An 18,180-nucleotide genomic window follows, 5' to 3' on the forward strand; every position below is an offset into this window, starting at 1 on the left:
GTAGAGTTTGGCCTTTTAACCTGCTTGGCTGCTCTCTTCGGAACCTGCTTTGCCAATATTTCCCTATACAGCATGGAGGCCAGAAGTGAAGAGTCTGCCATGCTGTGAGTAGCACTTGAGAGAACAGTGGGGCTTTCACTTTCCTGACTCTGGACCCCACAGTTCTATTTAAATAGTCTCCCTTACTTGACTTTCTTGGGCCCTGATTTCTTTTTATCATTACATGCCCCCCTTCCAGCTCTGAAAAAATCCCAGACTTATACATAATTCTAAGTCTACAAAGCTTCACACACCAACGTCTAAAACAAGCATCTGCAATGGTTCACACCCTGGCCAGACCTGAGCGTCACCCAGAGGCTGTACAGATACCTTGGTTAGGTCCACCCCAGGGAGGGAGCCTCTCTGGGAAGTGGGCCAGGCTGTAAATATTTTTAGGAGCTCTAGGTGATCCTAAGATGTCTCCCATTTTGACCTAGCAATCTGAAGAGACCATGAATTTTATTCTCACATTGATTCCAATTACTTTTCTCTTTGAACTGTGAATCTGAATTTTGATTTTCAACCAGCAAAACTGAGTTGGTTCACTGGAAACAACCTGAGGTTACTCAGATCATTTGGAATGTGGACTGAAGGAGAGGTGGAGTTAATTTAGTAACAACTTGAGACCTAAGTACTCAATTCTGGTATAAGGACAATTAAGTACACGGTGGGGGGCGGGGGGTGGGGAGAGCAGAGAGACGGAAAGGGGGAGAGGTGAGGGGGTCACGGTGTGGTGTGTGGTACACCTTTTGGGGGTGGGACACAATTATAAGAGGGTCTTTATCTAGCAAATGTAATCAATGTGACCTGGTTCTTTGTACCCTCAATGAATCCCCAACAATGAAAACAAAAAAAGAAAATCAAGTTAGGATAAAAGGATATCAGTCAGGCTTAGGAGACCTGGTTTATAATTGGTGAATTTACTTACTAGTTGTGTGTTTTGTTTCAATTCTGGAAAAGAATTTGAAAATGAAGACTTTAAAAAGCTTTATCCTGCTCACACTCTGAAAGGAGCTTCAACAGGGGCAAAAATATTATTAAAATGTTCATATTGCCATTCAAACTTTATAATATGTATTCCTGCTTTTAAATCTCATTACACTCAAAGGAGAATTAAGTTTAATTTTTCATTTGTATGTCTAGTGTTCCCTCAATCTTTTGTCCTGTGTCAAGGCCACAGTACCCATTTGGGGTGGGTCTAAGGGCCCAGAAAAGCAGGTTGGTAAATCAGCAAAATCAAATCACACAGTCGAGTTTCCACCTCTATGGAATCGTCTCAGTTTTCTCATTTGTAAAACAGGCATGATTTGTGTCCTACTCTGTAAACAGAAGCATGGTGAAATTTTTGTTTTAATTTAACATTTGAAACTGTGAACAATTTGATTATTAACTTTGTTTACTCTTTTCTAAGCATTTTATTCGGTATTAACCATGCAATGTTTATTCATTAAAAACAAACGTTAAGAGATATACATACCAGGAATCCTATTGAGCGTTACCCAGAAGTGTTCATCGGGGCTGTACGTATCCTGAGACCAGGAGAGTAAGTCGAGTGCATGCTGGTCTTGGAGGACAAAGTTGGCAAATTCCCTTGTGAGGGCCACATAGGCGGTGCCAAAGTAAATGGTCATATTGTGAGGAGGAGGAGTTTTTAATTTTGTTGTTTTAAGCACGTAGGAATGTTTGTTGTTTAATAGTTCTCGATGGACATATTTAGTCCGTCCAATGGCGTGATCAGGGGGCAGCACCCCTGGGGTGATGTTTTTCCCTTTAAATCCTTTCAGATACTGAACTATTTCCCTGTTGGTTTTCAAGGGGAAATCTTGCCCGCAGGTGTTGATAGTGTACTTCCAGGGAACCTCGGCAAGGACAAGGTCTCGAAGGCAGTTCAGGTCAGCCTGGAGCCTGGAGATTCCACCGTAGACCACTGGCTCCAGCCTGGAAGCCAGGAAAGCATTGGGGAAGCAGCTCAGGAGTTGTTTCACTGCATCTTTAAATGCATCTGTCGCCTTCTGATCCAGGTGCACACAGTAGACATTTTGGGGCATATAAATCGCCCTAAAGAGCCTCTCAAAAGTGCCAAAGTCTTTGTGGATGGTCACTATGTACGCTAAAGGAAACGCAGCCTCTTCTTCAGAGAGTGGTTCTGTTATATAATGACTTTGAACCTTGTACTCATAACAGGTAGCTTCATCAAGGGTAGTTTTCAATGCATTTTCTGTTAGGTAAAAAACCTTCCCCTTAAAAATCTGATGACAGGCTTCTCCTAACAGGAAAGCATTGGACAGAGCTGCCCTCAGAAAACGTTTCTTTTCCCCTAACTCGTTGTTGTAAAAAAAGATAAAAATCAGAGCAGTAATAAGAAACACACTAAAAAGACAGTGCTTCCAAGAACCCATCATTCAAAACCAGGAAACGAGTAAAATGTCTCTTGAGGTCTGATCAGAGTGTGGATAGATTTAACTTACATTTTTCTCCAGCATTCAGAATCATCTTGATAGATGCAGCTCCGAGCAGCTGTTCGGTGTCCTCCCGACTGACAGTGCTTGTCTTATTTCTTCCTTCCCTCTTCATATACCGCTAGGTTGCATTTTCACTTTTCTTTGACACATTTCTGAAGCAGCTCCCTTCCACTTGCTCTGTCCCCTGCTAATCTGCCACCTGTTCCTACACAAAAACAAACTGCCTCGGGGAGGTTCTGCTTCCACGGGGTCCACCTGTCGGCACAGTGAAATCGCTGGTGGGTGAGGTGACCATTCTGCAAGTCATTGCTCTAAGACTTTCACCCCCAGCTTCTCCCAGCCAAAGGCTGGTGGTAACTATGTCAGCTCCCCGGCTTTCTGTTAATCATTGCATTCAACCGACTGAGTTTGTTTGCTTAAACAGCACTGCCAAGTTAAAAGCTTCAGTTTGAAGCATGTGCATATTGGAGAGAGATTCTGTCAATAAATATATAGTGCTTAAAAATAAATCGCTTAACCTTGTCTTTTTCCACATACCCACCCCTTCTCCGCATTGGCTGGGTATGCTATAAAGTGTGGCATATGACTGGCTATTCTTTCCAGAACTTAATTTTCCCTGCTGCTAGGTAAGATCCTTTAAAAGGCATGTTAATTAGCAAGCTTGCCTCACCGTCTAACTTACTGCCCAAAGTGATTTGGCACACTGATGAATAAAAGCTAACTTCTTTTTAAAAAAATACCAGAAGAATGAATAACCTGTTGCCACCCCCAAATTGCATAGAGGCTAAAGTTAGTAAATGTCAAATTTATTTCACTCTGGCCTGCACAGGATATAGACAGAGCACCCTGATGCCTCAGTTTGGGATGTTCTTCAACTTCAGGAGAGAGCTCTTAGATACAGGTTTATAATGCTTTTAAGGGGAGTTTTTGTATCTGTAAAAAATGAGAATAGTTTTACCATCCATAGGTCAATGTGAGAAAACGAAAACATAGAAAGCATTCCTCACCACGACCAGAACAGATGGGACTGAGACAAAAGAGGCATAACTGTACAAGGGTAAAGAAGCCCATTTACACACACACGTGCACACAGGTGCATGCACGCACACAGGTGCATGCGCCCATCTCCTCACAGGCAAACTTCAGGAAAACGACACAATGTCACCTCTCCTTTGAAATCTTCTTACTCCTCCCTTCCTCCCTCTTCTGTGAGCCCACATCAGTTAGATTACACGTCCGGGACAGCACTAATGAGCTCTGTGTTATTTGGCAGTTAGCTGCAAATGATGTGTGTGGGACCTGCTGGTGCTCAGCTCACATATTCCTCCTCTGCTTCTAGCTTCTCGCGTTGTCTGTACATAGCAGACAATCAAATATTTACTGATTGATGCTCAAGGTTTCATTTCCTGGTTTCCCTGATTGCGCTAGTGAGAGATTCCAGGTAATTCTGATTGGTAGAAGCCGTATGTTTATACCTATGAATGTGGTACATTCAACATGCCTATTTTTTCTAATACATCTTCTTAATATTATAAAATTGTATAATATTATTATAAAATGATATACTTATTATAAAATGATGCAATTATAAAATGCTGTAATATTATAGTTTGTAAACAATGTTTTCACATCCTGAACATTTTGTAAACACCCAATGTTTTCGTGCCCTGCACTTTCACTTTCCTCTTGCCCCTAGACAAAGACATCTTGATTTTATCAGAATCACAGGGGAAGTGCAAGCTGACATCCTGCGTTTTGCACTTATTATAGCATAACACTTTCCAGAGCATTACTTGGCCTTCACTGGGTAATGTATTTACAACCATTACTTTAGAACATTAGCCTGGAGTTATTATTGTTGTTTTTTTTCCCTTTAGCTGAAAGATAATTTTTTGTTGTTGTTGTTGTTTTTAGAGAGATGGTCTTTCTCTCTAGTCTAGAGTGTACTGGTGTTAGAATAGCTCACTGCAACCTCAAACTCCTGGGTTCAAGCCACCTTCCTGCCTCAGCCTCCCGAGTGTCTGGGACTATAGGTGTGCACCACCAGACCCAGCTAATTTTTCTATTTTTTTGTAGAGGATGAGGTCTTGCTCTTGCTCAGGCTGATTTTGAACTCCTGACCTTAAGCGATCCTCCTGTATTGGCCTCCCAGACTGCTAAGATTATTGGGTGAACCTCCCTTGCCAGTCTGAAAGCTAATATATTAATAGGATGGTTGCCAACTGTTTTAGGCACATCAGGAGCATAGGAAAGGATGACAAGAAAATTCTCCAGAACTCAGTGAATCTGTCTTCAGTTGTTTTAGGAGTTGGACTCTATAGCATGATTCAGATACAGCCAGTTTCATCCATAGGACCCCCAAAATAGAATTCAATGAGCCCAAATATCTATTTCCTTAACTATCGTTCAGGTGCCTGTGTAGAATATTCTGGAACAAATCACTTCTTTAATACAGTAGTCATAAAAAGTAATCTTAGCTGCCTCCTTAGCACAACAGGCAGTACATCAACATCATAAAAAGCAATCTTTTTTGATTTCTCAATTTTCGTTTTATTTTTCATGTTTTTCTAGGACAGTAATCCAGTCAAATGTAATTGAGTATAGGATGACTAAATGAATATATCAATGCCTAATTATGCCTGCCGCGAGTAGCCAAGTAACTTTTGCAGTCTTTTCTCCCAGTTTCTTCAGATAATTACATTGGTTCTTCCTTTGTTTATTTTGGTTATCACTTCATTCTTGGCCCTGTTCTATCCCTGCAGACATAGGAGGCACAAAGGCATCTCAAATCATTTACCTGCTCTTTGAATTCACAGCTCACCAGGTTCAGTTACAGGGGACGGAACACTTGCATTTTGTGTCTTCCTGCAGTGGAGTTTTTACTTGCACCTCACCTGAAATGCTACAAGGGTCTTTGGATTTTGACTGAGCTCTGGAAACATTAATGATTATTTAAAATATTATCTTCGTCTGAGCATGGTGGTTCATGCCGAATCCTGGTCCTTTGGGCGGCCAAGGTGGGAGGATTGCTTGAGGTCAGGAGTTTAAAACCAGCCTGGGCAACAACGAGACCCCATCTTTACAAAAAAAAAATTTTTTTTAAATAAGAAAATTAGGCTTGGTGCCTGTGGCTCAAGCGGCTAAGGCGCCAGCCACATACACCTGAGCTGGCGGGTTGAATCCAGCCCGGACCTGCCAAACAACAATGACGGCTGCAACCAAAAAAATAGCCAGGCGTTGTGGCAGGCGCTTATAGTCCCAGCTTCTTGGAAGGGGAGGCAGGAGACTCGCTTGAGCCCAGGAGTTGGAGGTTGCTGTGAGCTGTGATGCTATGGCACTCTACCCAGGGCGACAGCTTGAGGCTCTGTCTCAAAAAATACAATAAAATGGCATCTTTGACAATGCTAGTCATATTTATTCATTTATTTATTGACAGAGAATCTCACACTTGCCTTGGGCTAGAATCCCATGGTATCAGCATAGCTCGCAGGAACTTCAAACTCCTGGGTTCAAGGGAATCCTCCTGCCTCAATGTCTCAAGTAGTTGGGACTACAGGTGCCTGCCATGTCACCTGGCTAATTTTTCTATTTTTAATAGAGATGAGGTCTTGCTCTTGCTCAGGCTGGCCTCCAACTCCTGAGCTCAAGCAATCCACCCCACTCAGCCTCCCACAGTGGTAGGATTACAGGCTCGAGCCACCATGCCTGTCAATACTAGACATTTTTAAAGGAATTAGTAGGAACCTATTTTCTTTTTCATCAACCCAGTGCTACTTAATGCTTTTTCTCTTGGTGGACTTATGAGAAACCCTTGTTCCCCTGAACCCCCAGCTTTCCTGCTGCCCTTTTGCAATCTACCACTCCCCATTCTTCTAAATCCTGATGAATTGGGCTTGATGCTCTGGCATTTGTGTGAAATAAGGGGAAGAGATAGTAATGAGTGAGTGACCAAAAAGAGAACTGACACTATTCATCCCAGCTTTAACACTGCATCAAAATCAGTACCCTCAATTCTAAACCAGAGGTGGTGATGGGGAAGAATGAAGAACTTTGAACAAATTGGGAAGCAGCACAGACCTGCAATTTGGTCCCTCCTTAAATGGTGGGGTGTACATTGTCTTCAACCTCCAATTGCTTATTTCTCCATAACAGGTACTCTTGTAAATTCTCACTCCAGACATAAACGAATTCTTATTGTACTAAGTTAACTGCACTCAGAGCTAAATTTCAATAAATGATCATAGAAAGGGGAGCAGAATAAAAGGCCTTCCTTTCTTTCTTTTTTTTTTTTTTGTCCCAAGTGCTTTATTTTAAAGATGGCTTTATGTAAGATTATACATCATAGGCCTGTTATCCTCACCTTAGTTACTCCGGACCATATGACAAACACCCACAATGCTTTTCACATATTCATTTTGTCATGACATCATCTCTGTGCCCAAGTTAGAAACCAGAGAGGCCAATGGAAACTCTCCCTTGCCTACAAAAGCCTGGTGAGGTCTCAGTGAAAGAACAGATTGGAATCAATTGTTTTTTTAATCTGGATGCGTTAACCTTTTGTCCTCTTTTGCAATTCCATCTATTTTCCTTTCTTCTTCTCTCCTTCCTTTTGCTTATTTATTGTTGTTAAACGTAGCACCCTAAAAACAATTTAGTACACTGTTTCTTTATAATCATAGGTAATAACATAAAACAAATCTCTTTTTAAAAGAGCCCCGGATTATGCATCAGAAAGTCTCCAGGTGAACCAAGGCCTTGACAAGCCTGAAGCCCTTGAACAAGTCATTTGATCTCACACTTCACAGCTTTCCCTTGAGTGAATTTGAGAAAACAACTCCCAAGAATCTCACAGGCTGGGGTGGGGTGGGGTGGGAGACTGTAATTTCTCAAGGTCTCCATCTCCTAACTTTGGCTTTCTTCCTAGCCAGGCCACCACACCTTTACGTCCAGGTTTTTCTTTTTCTTTTGTTTTTTATTGAGACAGAGTCTTGCCTTGATAGAGTACTGTGGTGTCACAACTCACACCAACCTCCAACTCTTGGGCTCAACCGATTCGCTTGTCTCAGCCTCCCAAGTAGCTGGGACTACAGGTGCCTGCCACAATGTCTGGCTGTTATTTTTTTGTTTGTTTAGCAGGTCTGGGCCAGGTTCGAACCCACCAACCCCGGAGCATGTGGCCGGCATCCTAACCATTAAGCTACAGGTGCCCAGCCTAAGTCCAGGCTTTTCATCTCCAAAATCAAAACATCTATCTATGGGCCATGCTGGGAGGATACCTACAGCACCCAGCACAGGGCTGGCCAGAGATATCAGAGCAAATTTCAGACCATGGGGTAAAGCTGTGGGGAAGAAAAGGGTATGTGTAGGTAGAGGAAGGGGGTGGGCTGTGATAGTTTGAGATAAAATAGCTGGAAACAAGGGAGATGCCAGAGAAGATCTTTTCAAGCTCAGTCAATTAAGAGTTGAAGCTATGCGAGCCTAAGGCAAGACTCAAAAAGATAAACAGCTGCCCAGGACTAGATAGAGTCTGTCTCTCAAAGGCACTTTACAGCTGCATTTGCAGGTGAAAATATATCTGGCAACCCCAGAATGTAGGAATCTGAGCCCAAGAGCCTCATTTGTTTCAGCAGCCTAACTTTTCTCTGTTGGAAAAAGTTATCCTGGAGGTTGAATTTGGGTGTATTTTATAGGTTGGGTATTATGCAGAGAAGGCAGAACAGGGATCTAATCCCAGGTCCCCACTTTTGTTTTTTTTTACCTTTCTGGATTTCAGCTCTTTATTTCCTCTCATCTATTTCTCGGAAAGTCCTTGATAGGATTTTGAAGTTATGGGAAATAAAAATCACTGCTGTGTGGCCAGGCACAATGGCTAACGCCTGTAATCCTAGCATTCTGGGAGGCCGAGGAAGGAAGGTCACTTGAATTCAGGAGTTCAAGACCAGCCTGAGCAAGAAGAAGACCCTGTCTCTACTAAAAATAGAAAACTAGCCGGTGCTGTGGCAGGTGCCTTAGTCCCAGCTACTCGGGAGGTGGAGGCGAGAGGCTCGGCTTGAGCCTGAGAGTTTGAGGTTGCTGTGAGCCATGATGATGTCAGGGCACTCTATTCAGGATGACAGAGTAAGACTGTGTCTCAAAAACAAACAAACAAATCTGCTGCTGTGGGTAGAGTTCTACAGGGAGATCTTGAACTCCGGATCACTAAGAAAAACATTATGAACGAATGTAGTAGAGACCAGGTGTGGTGGTTCACTCACACCTGTAATCCCAGTATTTTGGGAGGCCAAAGCCGGAGAAACACTTGAGCCCGGGAGTTCTAGGCTGCAGTCAGCTGTGATTCGTGCTGCTGCACTCCAGTCAGGCAATAGAGCAAGACCCTGTCTCTAAAGAAAAAAGAGAGAAAAAGAAAAAGAATGCAGCCTCCCGTCTTCCAATCACAACATGCTGTTCAAATAGAATAGAGTACAAAGAAATGGATTGCCTATGTTATTGCAATCCCCAAGGCCTGGGATTACAATCTCCCCATTTCTTCTGGAAAATCATAGGAACTGGTGTACCAAATCTTTACATGGCAAATTAACCCCCAAGTGGGGAAAAGACACTTTTTACAAACAATGACAGTCAAAGGCCCACTTTTAAAAATAATGAAAATAGGCTCAGCGCCTGCAGCTCAGTGAATAGAATGCTGGCCACATACTCTGAGGCTGGTGGACTCCAGCCCAGCCCAGGCCTGTAAACAATGACAACTGCAACAAAAAAATAGCCAAGCATTGTGGTGGTTGCCTGTAGTCCCAGCTACTTGGGAAGCTGAGGCAATAGAATTGCTTAAGCCCAAGAGTTTGAGGTTGCTGTGAGCTGTGATGAGGGTGACATAGTGAGACTTTGTCTCAAAAACAACAACAACAACAAAAAAAAAAAACGAAAAAAGAAAAGTAGCTTTTGGTTTGGTGAAACCTGAATTTCCTTAGTAGGTCCATCCTTAAAATGAAAGGATAAATTATTTTCATAGAATTTCAGTACTAGTCTATTACTTTTCTAAGTGGGACTCTAAGGCTTCATTTTCAGTTTTACCTATCATCAAATGAAGTGTACACCTCACAGGAATGTTTTGGGAGTGACTAATTAAATGAAATCGTTTTACACACCAGACTATGCCAGGTACCTTACTAAATTCTGGAAACATTTCCCCTTGCCTGAAGGGAACTGAGGAATATAATGTAAGCCATTAAATTCATAGAAGGTTAAACATTGTAATTAAAATATGTGTGGATACTAATGATTTAACAAGACAGATGAAACATCCCAGTGCCCAGGAGGGACATCACATAAGCAAACCCTAGGCAAATGTGGTATTCTGTCGGGGAGGAAGGATCTTTAGAAACAGAAATCTCATAAACCACAACCAAATGATTCATCCACTCACTCAGCATCATTTGTGTACTTACTTCACGCCAGGCACTGTGCTAGGTTCTGGAAATAGAAAATATAAATGTAGCCCAGAGTACAAGCCTACTGGCTCTTGAACTGCTACTGAGGATTAAATAGAGGTGATACTGGAAGATCAATTTCCTCTCTCCCTCCCTCTTGCAGTAGATTTCCACCAAGTTGCTCTCTACCTACCTCTGTTTCCAAGAGGATAAAATTTCTGAGAATCAAGAATCAGCAAACACGCTAAGCCTCTTTAAAGGACAGGCAGTTTAACTGTAGTGTTTTAAGTGGGATGGCACAAGCTGGAAAGTGAAAGTGGGAAGGTCTGTTTGCCTTCTGTCCCACCTTCAAAGGCGGGCCTTAAGAGTCTCAGAGGTGAGAAGGCAGGTCCCCATGGAGTGGAGTTCCTCAACTTACTGGACCAGGTGTTACCCAAATCTAGCTCATCCAGTAGGCCTTTAGGTTGAATGCTTCCAACTCCAGAAATGTTATAAGAGAAGCTGTTCGGGGAGATAACCACCTTGATATAACTAGATCTCCCCAAGAATGCTCAATTAGATCTCAGATCATCTAATCCCAGGTCCCCATGTACTGTGCACATTACACACTCAGAGGCTGCTTTTTTCAGAGGGAAACTTTTGTATTCCCTTCACAGACCTCTCATACTTAAGCTTCTGTCCTTTTATTTAGCTTCTGGTAGGAAATCCTATAGCCTCAATGCAAGGTGATGACCTGTAACTGACTTAGATCTGTGCTCTGCCCCAATGCCTTCCCATTGGGCAAGAGGAATTCCAAGGTGGCAACAGGATTTCATAGAAAATGCCCAGGGCTGGGAGTCAGAAGTCAGGCTCTCTCCTCTAAAATGCAAGGCATGTACTTTGAACAAGTCACCTCCTGTCTCTCAGCCTCAGGTTCCTCGTAGGCAAGGCAAATAGGCTCTGTACATTCCCTTCCAGAAATGAAATATTTCTACTCCCAGGGAACAAATAAGTCCAACTGTGCATTTTTCCATGTCCCTCTCTTCCCTCAAACAGTTGGAAGTTGGAAGCAGCATATAAAATTCAATGGGGTTAAAGCAAGTGCCTGTTCCAGCTACAGGATGGATTACTTGAGCCCAGGAGTTTGAGGCCAGCCTGGGCAACATAGTGAGAACCTTATCTCTAAAACAGAAAAATCCAGAGAGGTTAACAAATTTTTGCAGGCATAAAGCCAAGAGAAACTAAAAGAATAGAAAATCAACAATTCTTAAAATGACCTAACTCTGAAAAACCCACAAGTTTTAACAGAGTTTTCTTTAGAGTTTTAAGATTATGAGAAATTACTTTCTTCCACACACTTTTCCCTGTTTTCCATGTTTTTCCAAAATGGTCATGAAGTTTTTTTACCAATTGGAAAAGAATAATTGTAAGGGTCTTGACTGGTTACCTTCTCCCTCATCTTAGACTGTAGGCTTGTGTTAGATCTAGATCTACAATTCAGCTTCTCCATCAGTACATGACTTGAAATTTTTTGATGGCCTGGTATTCTGTACCATTTGGAAAAGCACAATAAGTAGACACCAGTCCATGGGAGTTTTTGCTGGCAAGGTAAATAAAATGTTCCATACCATAATTCTATAAAGTTTCCCAAGAAAGGAATGAAATTATCTAATATCCATAGTTTAAAGGAAAAAATGGTAGAACAATTAAATTTAACAGAGTTTAATTGAACAAAAAATGACTTCAAATCAGTCAGCACTCCCAGAACCAGAAGTGGTTCAGAATGACTCCAATGCTGCTGTGTGGTTTATGAGGATTTATAGAGAAAACAGAAGTGAGATATAGAAATAGCTGTACTGATGTTTCCTTATTTGAACAATTAGCCGCCTGTGATTGGCCAAAACTCTCTGATTGGTACAAGAATAGGTGAGAGTCTGTTCACACATCACGTAGTTTACAGTTCAGTATGTATGGAGTAACCTTTTGGCTGAACTTCAAATAGGGGAGGAGGCAGATTTAGGCTAAACATGATTTAATACATGTGTATGCATCAGTGTTTTACCAAGGTGGGGTTTGGAGATGGAGGTAGAAGAGGAGGGATAGATGTCCTAGAGATCAGGATTGGGTTTACTTATTGGGTAAGAGCCAATTAAGTCAAATCATAGAAAGAGCTGATTTTTCCTTGGTGATTACCTAATTATTTTGCTATGTCATCCTGCCCATTTAAGTAATCTCAGGCCTACCCAGATTCTTCTCGTTTTATTCTTTTTTCTAAATAGACTTATCTTTTCGTCTGCTGGCACCCAATCTGTATTTTTTGTTTGTTTTTTTAATTAAATCCCAAGCCTACTAACTGGCTACACATAAAGAGCAAGAAAAATGGCCAACATACATTTTTAAAAATCACCCTCAATAGGGCGGAGCCTGTGGCTCGAAGGAGTAGGGCTCTGGCCGCATATGCTGGAGGTGATGGGTTCAAACCCAGTCCCAGGCAAAAACTACAAAAAAAAAAATCACCTTCAATGAATTCTAAATAAAAACGGTAATGCATCTTTTTTTTTTAAATTTAATTCAAGTAGTTTTCAAAAAGAGATGTATCAAAATATCTACTGTTGGCTGAATGTTATTCCACTGGTAAACTGATGGAAAATTAGAACATATTTAGTAAGCAATTTCACAATATGTATCAAGAACTTCAAATGTGGCTATCTTTCAATTGGTAAATTCTAATTCCAAAGGCAGTAATACTAAAATGTGGCAAAGCTTTATGTAAAAAGATGTTATTTACTTTTGATGTTATTTAGCGTTAAAAACCGGGAACCAATGCTCAACGCTTGAGGAATTGGTAAGCAAATTATGCTATATCCATACTACGAAAAAATGTAATTATTTCATGTTTTTAATCACATAGTGGAATTATTATGATGTGGTATTAAGTGAAAGAAGGATATAAAAGTACATCATCATCGGTCAGCTCCTGTGGCTCAAGGAGTAGGGCGCTGGCCCTATGTACTGGAGGAGGTGGGTTCAACGGGGCGGGGCCAAAAATTGCAAAAAAAAAAAAGTACATCATCGCTACAGCCTAACTTTGTAAAGCAATGCACAGAGAAAGAGGTAAATAATGCAAATATTTTAACAGCAATTACTTCCCAGTTTAAACAGTGTACAGTTTTTACTGGTCTTGTCGATACTTTTCTGCATTTCCAAGATTTTCTGCAATGAGACTAAATTTTATAAGAAAAAATGTTTTTAGATTTTCTTCCCTCAAATAATTAGAACAGTGTTTTTAAATTTTGCGTGTGGGGGGGGATGAGTTCCTGAAGATGGGCATAAACCTATCCTACAGAGGGTTTCCATTCTCCAATCAAAATGAAGCCGCCAAGTGTTTCATTCACCAATCAAAACGAAGCTGCCAAGGTTTTCATTCACCAATCAAAATGAAGCCGCCAAGTGTTTCATTCACCAATCAAAATGAAGCTGCCAAGGTTTTCATTCACCAAGCAAAATGAAGCTTCCAAGGGTATCATTCACCAATCAAAATGAAGCTGCCAAGTGGCCATGGCCCAAAGACAGTGGACAGGTCATCTGGTGGATGGTTCTTAATTCTGGAAATGCTCAATGACTTTTTTTAATGTAAATTTTCTTTTTTTTTAATTTTATTTTAGGTTGAGGTGAGGGTACAAGCAACTAGGTTACAATGTATTTGCATGTGTTAGGTAGAGTCCCTCTTGTAGTTGTGTCCTACACTCAAAAGGTATGCCTGCCTGACAACTTTTTGAATATTTTTTACTTGGAGACATTTGCATTTTTTCAAATTATTCTTTTTTTTTTTTTTTTTTGGTTTTTGGCTGGGGCTGGGTTTGAACCTGCCACCTCCGGCATATGGGACCGGCGCCCTACTCCTTGAGCCACAGGCGCCACGCTCAAATTATTCTTATAAGGATTCTATGGGCATTCTCAGATCTCAAACTTTTCAAACTCTAATCATTCAAACTCACAGGAAATGAAACTACAATGAATAGTTCCTATTGAAGAGACCTTATTTCTAAATAACATACTATCATTGCTTAAAAAATGTTATTTGGAGTATCATATCAAAGATTTGTGACATATAATGCAAGCGGAAATTTAATACACACATTCTATAGGCAAACAGTATATTTAGTGATACATAAGAAGTATAACTTATATTAATTCATTGAAACAGACATACAAGATAGTCTATAGGATGTTCATGAAGTCTGGAAACAGGTGAATATACATAATGCAACCAAGGACATTTTTTAAAGATTTTTAAAATTTTTATTGTTTATTTGTCTTTTTCGGACAGAGTCTTACTATGTTGCCCTCAGTAGAGTGCTATGGCGTCACAGCTCACAGCAACCTCAAACTCTTGGGCTTAAGCAATTCTCTTGCCTCAGCCTCCCAAGTAGCTGGGACTACAGGCACCTGCCACAATGCCTGGCTATTTTTTGGTTGCAGTTGTCATTGTTGTTCAGCAGGTCCAGGCTGGGTTCGAACCCACCAGCCCTTGTGTATGTGGCTGGCGCCCTAACTGCTGAGCTACGGGCACCGAGCCAGCCAAGGACATTTTTAGTGCATAACACACACACACATACACACTCCAGATTTTAGATAGAATAGAAATCAAGTTCCACATACCTGGAATATTATTGAGTGTCACCCAGAAATGCTCATCAGGAGAGTAGGTGTCCTTTGACCACTCAAGTAAATCAATGGCCCTCTGGTCTTGAAGAACAAAATTAGCAAACTCTCTTGTAAGTGCCACATAGGCAGAGCCAAAGTAAATGGTCAGACTGTGAGGAGGAGGCATCTTTCTCATCCAAGTCCACAGCATGAAGGAAAAAAAATGGTATCTCTGCTCCAAGTGCACGTATTTTGTCCTCCTGTTAATATGAGGAGGGGGCAGCCCCCCAGGTGTGATATTTTTTCCTTTAAATCCTTTCAGATACAGAACTATTTCCCTGTTGGTTTTCAGGGGGAAATCTTGCCCGCAGGTATTGATGGCATACTTCCAGGGAACTTCGGAGGCGACAAGGTCTTGCAGGCAGTTCAGGTCAGCCTGGAGCCTGGAGATTCCTGCGTAGACCACAGACTCCCTCTTAGAAGCCACAAAGGCATTTGGGAAGCAGCTCAGTAGTTTTCCAACAGCATCTGTGAAAGCAGCTGAAGCTTTCTCATCCATATGAACACAGTAGAGGTTCTGGGGAGTGTAAATGGCCCGGAAGAGCCTTTCAAATGTATCAAAGTCCTTGTGGATGACCATGACATATGCCAAAGGGAACTCAACTTCATCCTTGGACAAAGGTTCCATTATGTAGTGATTCTGGATCAAGTATTGTTGGCAAGTTACATTTCTCAGCAGTGTCATTGGTATATTTTCATTCATGAAAATTTCCTTTCCTGTCACAACCATGTCACAGACGTGTGCAAGGTCTGAAGAATCTGAGATTTTCCTCACTTGCAGGTAGTTTTTCGGGACTAGCTTGTTTGTATACAGGAACAAAAGAGTTATGAATGTGGCCATAAGTCCCACGACAAATCCAAACACCTTCAGCTTCATTTTTCCGACAAACTCTTCTTAATTTGTCACTTGCCTGCCCAGACCATTGAGAAATCTGCTCTAACGTCTTCTTTTCAACAACGAGAGAAAAGTTACCACATACTTAAGGGAAGGGGGATCAACTACAAGTGCATTTTTTTTCTTACATGGAAAGAATTGAGTGGATCTGCAAACATGAGCCAGTGGGGTCAAGTGACCATCCATCAAGAGCTGGGCATGTTCAGGCATCTCTGTATAGGGCGACCTCAAGTTGAAACTCTGCCAAATCAGCTGTGGCTGCCAACTGTCGGTGGTTCTCCCAGGTGGGGTCAGGGTAGAATGTGTGTCCGTCTTTCAGCTTTTCCCCCCAGGGAGGGCCACCATCACCATCACTGATGTCATCTTTGAATACAAGGGACAGTATATTTCTTCAACTTCAGGCAGTCATAGTTGTCCTCGGGCAGGTCGCCATTTCCACTGACAGTACCCAGAATTGCTCAAAACCCAGGTCTCTGGAGCTAAAGATAAAGATCAAGAATTCATAGAATTTCAGGGCTGGAAAGGATCATGCAGATTATTCACACAAAGTCATTCAATTTGCAAATGGAGAGCACGAAAATAAACTATAACTATTAGTAATATGGTGCACCACTTTTGTACTCGTCTTCTTGCGGACAGCTTGTGAAGTAAGCTTCGACATTACATTCATTTTGCACAGGAGGAAATTAAGCCCAAAGATACATTAATTTCCCGGATAACCACTAATGACTAAATGGTATAGCATGGGGTCTCAAACCTAACTCTTCTGACTTTACGGTGTTCCACCTACCATGTTTTTTCCCCTTACCTTTCCTTTCTTATTTATTTTTTTGAGACAGAGTTTCAATTTGTCCCCCTCGGTAGAGTGCTATGGTGTCACAGTTCACAGCAACCTCACACTCTTGGGCTTAAGCGATTCTCTTGCCTCAGGCTCCTGAGTAGCTTGGCACAACGCCCGGCTACTTTTTAGCGATGGGGTCTTGCCCTTGCTCAGGCTGGTCTCAAACTTGTGAGTTTGGGCAATCCAGCCACCTTGGCCTCAAACCCGCCTTGGTCTCCCAAGTGATGGGTCTCCTTACCTTTTCTTTTTTTTTGCAATTTTTGGCCGGGGCTGGGTTTGAACCCACCACCTCTGGCACATGGGGCCAGCACCCTACTCTGTTGAGCCACAGGCACTGCCCCCCCCTTACCTTTTCTTGATGTGTTCCTACTCATCTTTCAGGTCTCTCTGTGTACCACTACTTCCTTGGTGACCCCTCCCTGCCCTCTTAAGTCTGATTTAGGAGCCCTCTACTTGTCCTAATAAGACCTGTACTCCCTATAATAGCTTGTTTATTTGCTCAACTGCTAGCCCATGGAGGACAGTTTTTTTCTTTTCTTTTTAAAAAATTTTTATATATCTTATTTTTTAAGTTTGATACATAATAATTGTACATATTTATTTGGTACAACACGATGTTCTGATTACATGTACACACTGTATAATCAGCACATCCATCACCTTAAACATTTATCATTTCTTTGTGATAATATTCTTTGTGATAAGAACATTTAAAAACCTCTCTTCTAGGCTTGGTGCTTGTAGCTCAGCAGCTAGAGCACCAGCCACATATACCAGAGCTGGCAGGTTCGAACCCAGCCTGGGCCTGCCAAACACCAAAAACAACAAAAACAATAACAACAAAAATAGCCAGGCATTGTGGTGGGCGCTTGTAGTCCCAGCTACTTGGAAGGCTGAGGTAAGAGAATCGCTTGAGCCCAGGAGTTTGAGGGTGCTGTGAGCTGTGATGCCACAGCACTCTATCTAGGGCAACATAGTGAGACTCCATCTCAAAAGAAAAAAAAAAACTCTCTTCTAGCTATTTTGAAATATACATTATTGTCAATGGTAGCCATCCTATTACGCAATTATGCAATAGGACACCAGAACTTATTCCTCCTCCCTAACTGCAGTTTTGTGCTTGTTGCCCAATTTCTTATCATTCGTTCTCTCCTCTCCCTCCCCAGCCTCTGGTAACCACTAATACACGCTCTACTTCTAGAAGAACTACTTTTGAGATTCCGCATGAGTGAGATCATGCAGTATTTGTCTTTCTGTGCCTGGTTTATTTCATTAAACATAATTTCCCATGGAGGACTATTTCTGTCTACGGGTCTCAATTGTTCAGCACTTGCTTATGGTAGGCATTTACTGAGCTAAATCCAGACTCTCTTCTTTCTTCTGTACCTGGGGTCAGCAAAACTATAGGTGGGGGGCCCAACTGGCCTACTCTGTGTTTTTTAGCCCGTCAGCTAAGAATGGCTTTACATTTTTATGTGGCTGGGAAAAAATACAAAGAAGAAACATTTTATGACACATGAAAATTACATGAAATTCAAATTTCAAAGTCCACAAGTACAGTTGTATTGGAAGACAGCCATGCTCATTCCTTTACATGCTGTTTAGGGAAGTTTTTACGTCATGATGGCAGAGTTGGGTTGTTCCAATGAGAGTTATCTGGCCACCAAGGTCTAAATAGTTCCCAGAAAAGGTTTGCTGACGCCCTCCTCTGTGCTCACTGATGGCCCTGCATGTCGTACGTTCTTGCTACATTATGATGGCTACTGTGGACTTGATACTGTTTTACAACATTTTGCTTTATTTTCAAGATTTCCTTGTGAATACTTGAAATGA

The 18,180-nt window shown here is 41.7% G+C and overlaps 2 protein-coding genes across 3 annotated transcripts in view; both read right to left on the minus strand.

Annotated features, from left to right (window-relative positions):
* GCNT2 (glucosaminyl (N-acetyl) transferase 2 (I blood group)) overlaps nucleotides 1-2,870 on the minus strand; it is an 83,979-nt gene extending 81,109 nt beyond the window's left edge. For both annotated transcript variants that reach the window (XM_053601568.1, XM_053601571.1), the window contains exon 1: nucleotides 1,517-2,870. In XM_053601568.1, the coding sequence (XP_053457543.1) occupies nucleotides 1,517-2,441 (925 nt within the window). In that variant the 5' untranslated portion in view covers nucleotides 2,442-2,870. The remainder of the gene's footprint in view (nucleotides 1-1,516) is intronic.
* A 9,605-nt stretch (nucleotides 2,871-12,475) lies between these two features.
* LOC128594740 (N-acetyllactosaminide beta-1,6-N-acetylglucosaminyl-transferase-like) lies at nucleotides 12,476-15,488 on the minus strand. Its single transcript, XM_053603633.1, has 2 exons — nucleotides 14,567-15,488; nucleotides 12,476-12,543 (listed from the first exon to the last, which is right to left on the minus strand). Exons 1-2 carry the CDS (start codon nucleotides 15,486-15,488, stop codon nucleotides 12,476-12,478), a joined length of 990 nt encoding a protein of 329 aa, XP_053459608.1.
* Between the last annotated feature and the right edge of the window lie 2,692 nt (nucleotides 15,489-18,180).

The sequence above is a fragment of the Nycticebus coucang genome, chromosome 9 (genome assembly GCF_027406575.1).
Source record: "Nycticebus coucang isolate mNycCou1 chromosome 9, mNycCou1.pri, whole genome shotgun sequence".
Classification (NCBI taxonomy): Eukaryota; Metazoa; Chordata; class Mammalia; order Primates; family Lorisidae; genus Nycticebus; species Nycticebus coucang.

Bases quoted from the DNA above. Each gene is read 5' to 3' on its own strand.
- LOC128594740 (XM_053603633.1), bottom strand. From the start codon at position 15,488: ATGAAGCTGAAGGTGTTTGGATTTGTCGTGGGACTTATGGCCACATTC. The intron at 12,544-14,566 runs GTATGTGGAACT...ATTTTCCATCAG, and splicing joins GACACTCAATAATATTCCAG to TTTACCAGTGGAATAACATT.